This window comes from Trypanosoma equiperdum, assembly GCF_001457755.1.
Source record: "Trypanosoma equiperdum strain OVI genome assembly, contig: ctg_1170, whole genome shotgun sequence".
NCBI classification, from domain to species: Eukaryota; Euglenozoa; class Kinetoplastea; order Trypanosomatida; family Trypanosomatidae; genus Trypanosoma; species Trypanosoma equiperdum.
The window spans coordinates 2,916-8,902 of NW_027123139.1; the positions used below are offsets into that span (position 1 = coordinate 2,916).

Genomic DNA, 5,987 nt, shown 5'->3' on the forward strand with positions numbered 1-5,987 from the left:
ACCACAAACTTTTCTTAAATACTGCCTATCGGCCTTGTTCCAAGCATAAAACACCTTTCGTGGCTTATTAATGGTGATCATTTCTGTACCAATCCCAATACACACCTCAAACATTATCCAGTAGTGCTCACTATCTGGACTGAGACTTGCCTCCCATCTTGTGACTTCGCAGTCTCTGTACATCGTAACGTCGAGAGACAAAATGGTTGCTGTGTGAGTCATTCTTCTCGCTGGTGTGCCATCATTTGCAATTTTGATATCATTTTATAGACACCGGTCTCTAATGTATTCTCCCGCTGCGTCATTTAAGCGAAGCTGGTCCCATAATTTATGATGTGCGTTTGCATAGGACCCTATCACCAGCGATCCAGTTAAGTTCTCAAGCCTCTCAAGTGTGGAGGTATTTTTTTTCCGCGGGAAGCAAGATGATTTTATATTTAACATTAGATCAGCTGAAGACATCAGTGTTTCCGAGACTCTTTCAGGAAGACCCTCCTCCTTTGGACCTTAGATGATTTTCACGCGTTCTCTCACTAGAATTAATACCTTATCACCATGCAGAGAATGTGACACCATGTGTTGGTATCTACTAATTTTCAATGCGCAGTATTCTTCTACTGCCAAGTGAATCTCCCGCAATAGACAGAAGACTACCATATACTCGTGGAGTTTCTTCTCTAAGTCAAACCGCTTCGCTAGGGAAAGACCCTAAGCATTCCACTGGACTCCACAAAGGACAGGAAAGAAATTCCGTTCCAAATCTACTATAAGAAGTAATATAAGCCTATGGATCCCAATATAGGCACACTTGCACGTGCAGAAGATTAGTCTAATGTATTTCTTCACCGCAGATGCCTATACCGCTGCTTTCTCATTCTCTGGTCGCCGAAAGCTTTTTTCCCACCATAATCCTGTCGGGCATGGTTTAATGCGAGCACTTACCTTCCTCCTGGACGAAGTACTAGGCACTGGGTCCCATGATGAGGTGGCCGGTTTCACCAGTGATGTTTCATGATTTTCATAAAATGGAGCAAATAATCCTTACAATTTTTAAAAAATTTCAAGAGTAGAAGAATCATAAATGCAGCATCCATCAGAACAAATTTTTTTACTTACGAGGAAGCTGGAGGAGCGGCACTCAGGTTTGGAAAGTTTTTTTGTACTGCTCACGTAAGTTATCCCACCACAAACCATTTTGGCACCTGCTTTTACATTATTGTTTTTCTACCTCAAAAGCTTGTTGGGTTTGGTTTTTACAGCAATCTACGACTGTACCTACCCATTCTGATCCTGTGGCTTGTACAACTGGGTTTTTGTGATCTTTTTCGCATTTGCTAGTTGTTTCATTATATTTGCATCCCACTTCAGGTTTGCATTCCTCTGAATTTGCTATCGTTGTGCAATCTTTTGACTCTGCGTTGTTCATGACTTTGGTGCCCGCTCCTTGGGTTGCTGGCTTCGGATATGCCGGGTCGTATTGTGCCCGCCGTGCTATTGTCTCCGCTTCCTGCAACAACTTGTTTAGCGTAGCTTTCTTTGCTTTTGTTTCTACATTGTATATCTGTCGCTTCTGTAGGGCTGCTAAGATTGAAGCGTCGCTGACGTCCGTTCGTTTTATTCCAGAATCGCTGTGACAGGCTATTGCGTGCGCTTCGTCTGCGAGTTTAGCTATGTCATGGATAAACGAAGGAGCTGTGCTGCGGATGCAGCGGGTGTACCGTACTTGGCTTTAATTTGGTCCGCTGCAGTTTTACCGTTTCATTCGGCTTTTTCTACGTTAGCTGCGTGCTTTGCCCATGTGTCCCACATTTTTGCTTGTGTTTCGTCTAGGCTCGTCGTTAGCTTTTTTTTCGCTTGCGGTGTTGCTGGATTCGTGTTGTCTAGGAATTTGGCTACCCATGCTGGTTGTGCTAGCTTCATGTTCAATTTGAACAGTTCTTCGGGGTCTGAAGGTTCCGGCTCCAGTGGTGGCTGGATTGGCTGCGTTGTGTCGCCTAACTGCAAGATGCTGCAGAATGCATGGAACACTTCTGCGTCCTTGTCGGCTGCTGGGGCGCTGAATCCGAATTGTAAAACTATGACTAACAGCATCACTGAAGTGAATGTCACCATATTTTCTGGTACAGTCTTCCTTTTTCCCTGCTGATATCGTGTGGATATTCAAAGTCTTATTGTTGCTTGCAGCTGTAGCGGAAACGATTGTAATTTTAAAAAACTTTCTAAGATTTTTGCTATATTCATTCACGGGTACGTGTACGACCAATTTTGGTTATAGGAAAACGTTTGTAGACCTTTTTTTTGTTTTTTCTTATGTTGGATGTCCGCTTGGTCTGAGATTGGTCTGGATGCCTGAGGCCGGTTTGCCTTTCTATAAGAAAAGAAGGTTTTTACACACGTTTGTTGGTGCTTGGCTGCCCATCTCTAAGAAGCCGCTCAATATTACTAGGTTGTAAGTCTTACTCGGCTCGAAATGATCTCTCAGCTGCTTGTTAACGCCTTCAAAAATTATCTCGTATAAACACATTTTCTTTTCTTTTCAATGCTTTTTTAATCTCTTCCATTCTTGTCCAGATGAAGTCTGGAAACTCTATGACTCATCATTTTCAGTAGGTATCTCTTTAGGCTATCCTCCGTTATCACATTAAGAACCGCAGTCGCTCCCATCATATCTACAGTAACATCTGTCCATTGTTTGTGTGAAACATAGAGCATCATATCCTACTTTATCGTTTTCTTCTGTACAGTAATGTTTTCTATCCTGTTTTTTCCTTCCGTCTTTTTTCTTCTTTGCCTTTTCTTTTCTGATTCTGATTCTTCTTCTACATATGAATTAGCGACTCCATATGGTCTCTACACTACAGTTGTGCCTACTTTATTGTTTTCTACATTATCTTTTGTATGATTTTCCTTATTGTCATTTATGTTTTTGACTATACATGTTCTCTCTCTCTCTCTTTGTCTTTCTGTGTTTCCCTTAATAATATTCTGTATACTGTTACTCTCTCTCTCTCTAAGTTGCTTCCATTGCATCCTTCAAGTTGGTTTAAGCGCTCTTGTTATAATATTATGCACACTTACAAAGCTCTTTTAATATCATCATTATTATTATTATTATCAATAAAATGAGAAAAACTAAACAAAAGTAGAATAAAACTAATTTTTGTGCCATATACACTATAATACTTAAGACACTGTTAAGTTACACCTATATGCCACCATAAGATGCATGTTTCTAATATTTTCATTTTTTTTCACTAATTTTCAAAATTATCAAAGGATTCAAAAAAGTGTTGAACTATATTAAATTTCATTCAACTTCGCAAATATTCATAAATTTGAGCAAAAACATATATAATACTAAAGTACTACCAAACTTAAATTGCAGCAGCCACATTGAGAGCGAATTGTTTGTTGAGGAAATACTGGAATCCTTACAAGCATTATTTTCCCATTTGCAGCCATCTTTGCACTCATCTTGATTTTTCTTATCGGAGGACTTTGAAGTTGTCTCTGCTGCTGTAGTTTTTGCAGGGTCTTCCTCGCATTTGCTATCTTTTTCATTATATTTGCATCCGGGTTTGTCGTTGCACTGAGTTTTGTCAGCTACCGCACTGCAATCGTCCTTGTGCTTTTTGGCTATTGATTCAGTTTCACACGTATTTTCTAGTTTGGTGTCATCCTTGCTTAAATCCAATGCTACCGCTGTGCTGAGATCGTCGATGTCACTCACTGTTTCGAGTTTTTTCCTCTCAATTTGTTTGGCGGTTAAGTACTCGAGTGGTATGTCTTTTGCTGCTTTCCAAATTTTGTCGGTAAAACCAGCCGAACCTTTGCCGTAATTTTTCGAAATATGATCGGTTATTTGCGTTGCTACTGCTTGTTGTTCTTGCGCTGCTGGTTGCAGGTTGAAGATTTGTGTTTTGACGTATTCGCGCAGCTTTGGGCTAGTGGTGAAGATGTCGCTGTCGGTTAGTGGCTTTATTTGCTCTAGCTTATTTAGTGCTGCCTTTATATCGGTCGCTTCTGCATTTATGTGCGCTGGCGTTTTCTGCTGTTTCAGTATTGGTCCCGTGGCTATTGGCGTGAACGCGCCGCCGCTTAGCGCTCCGTCTGCCTTTGCGATGGTGCTGCTTGAGAAACTGGCTTTGGTTTTAATTTTGTTGCCAGCCGTCGCTGCCGTACAGGCTGCGCCGCTGTCTGTTGCACACGCTATGTGTATCGCCATGTGCAGGTCGGTCTGCTTAAACTTGAGGTCTGGAGGAAACTGTGCCGCTTCGGCTGATATTTGTTGCTCGTCCTTGGCTCCTGGACAAGTATTTTCGGCTTTTGGGTGTTATATCCGCAGCCGTTACGGTCGCGTCGCCGTAGTGGTTGCTGCCTGAGGCATCGAGGTCTGCTGCTGCCACTTCTACTGGTATCGCCGCTACCAAATTATAGTGCGCCGCCGCGGTTGTGAAGGTTTCGATCGCCTTTGTTATCGTTGGCATCGCTTCTTTTAATGTCTCTGCATCCTTGGTTACCGTGCCTAGTGCTATCGCTGCTACGGGCGCCAGAAATTTCTCCCCCTGTCCGTCTGCTACTGAGGCTGCTGCGGTCAGCTTTAGTGCCTGCATCGCATTGTTTGCCGCTGTTTCAGTTGCAGAGTCGAGTCTGCTTTTTATATGCCCGGCGAGAGCCTCTGCTCGCGCTTGGCATGCACATGGCGTCGTACAGTCCTGTAGGTCCACTGCGGTGCTGGAGGCGAGTACATAGAGTATACTAAACAGAACTTTTGTTGCCGTCATGTTCTTGGAGCTTCCTGTCACCGTTTTTTTGTTGCGGGTTTGAAAATCTAAAGTGCTTTCTCAAGTTGGCCTCTTCGCCGCAGCGTTGCTGCCGCTGCCTACTTTGGCTATTTTATTCTTACGGCGTGTCTTCGGGTGTTTTTGTTAAGAAAAATAGATAATCTTTGCAGTAACGGTGTTTGGAAACATTTTTTTCTGTAAAAAGCTCATAGTTCAGGCACTGAATTACAGTATTTAATTACGAGACAGTTTCTTCTATATCTATCGCATTTACTCTTGTTTCAATCCAATGCCTTGTAACTTGAAAATTGAGTACCAATCTCCCTCCGCTGAGATTCAAAGCTTGTGCCTTGTCTTAATACGATCAGTTAGTTGCGAATAAGCGGCCACTTTTATATGTATTACTCGCTTTTCAAAAACTCCTAATTGTTTTCCAGTATACTAATACGGAATTGGAAGAGGAATCGCTACTCATTTTTAAAAACTAATAATGGCCTTCAAAATTATCATAAATACTTTGTTTGAAGAAGTGTCCGCTACTTTTGTCTACCTTGGCCATCTACAGCAATACATTGGTAAAAATATTTTTAACATGCTCCTCCCAGAAATATTGTTTTGTTGTCCACAAATGTTGTAAATTAAATATATGATAATCCTTCGATATTACCTCAAATTAGCCCAAGCACCTCTTCTTCCAGTTTCCATTCTTTTTAATTCTTCTACCATCTGATATTAAGATCTGTAATAAGACAAAAAACTATAATCGTCACCATCTTTGCAACAGAATCTGTCAATTATTGAGCAAAATGTGCGATAGAATTTCACCATGTTTCATGTGTCATTTTCTTCTGTGCTATGTTGTCGCTTATTTTTTATTAATTCTGCATTTTATTTTGTTATGTAGCTGCTTTGGGGCTGATATAGTGCTTCCATTTGTTATTTCCATTTCATTTTCTCTCCTCCTCATTTTATCACCATCATCTTACTATATAATGGTGCTCATCGTAATGTTTTTGTATGAAACAGCGGACATCCCATCTCCTCTTCTCACACACTGTTTTTCTGTTTTTCAATAATATTCTTCGACATTTTTAACTCTCTCACAACACTTTTCTATTATAATTATTTTTACTCTAACTTCTGATATCAATAAACTAAACCAAAAAATTATAATAATATTCATTTTTTCATACTCTTTATCCC

General features: G+C 40.9%; 2 protein-coding genes and 1 pseudogene across 3 annotated transcripts in view; all 3 read right to left on the reverse strand.

The window, feature by feature from the left end:
• TEOVI_000762400:pseudogene overlaps positions 1-792 on the reverse strand; it is a 2,741-nt pseudogene extending 1,949 nt beyond the window's left edge. The window contains exon 1 of the mRNA in view: positions 1-792. This exon is cut by the window's left edge and continues 438 nt beyond it. Coding sequence covers positions 1-792 — 792 coding nt within the window.
• A 2,515-nt stretch (positions 793-3,307) lies between these two features.
• TEOVI_000762500 (Trypanosome variant surface glycoprotein C-terminal domain containing protein, putative) lies at positions 3,308-4,225 on the reverse strand (the record flags this gene model as incomplete). Its single annotated transcript, XM_067220500.1, has 1 exon — positions 3,308-4,225. One exon carries the CDS (start codon positions 4,223-4,225, stop codon positions 3,308-3,310), a length of 918 nt encoding a protein of 305 aa, XP_067076601.1.
• Positions 4,226-4,241: 16 nt separating this feature from the next.
• On the reverse strand, positions 4,242-4,784 carry TEOVI_000762600 (uncharacterized protein; the record flags this gene model as incomplete). Its single annotated transcript, XM_067220501.1, has 1 exon — positions 4,242-4,784. One exon carries the CDS (start codon positions 4,782-4,784, stop codon positions 4,242-4,244), a length of 543 nt encoding a protein of 180 aa, XP_067076602.1.
• Positions 4,785-5,987: the final 1,203 nt, after the last annotated feature.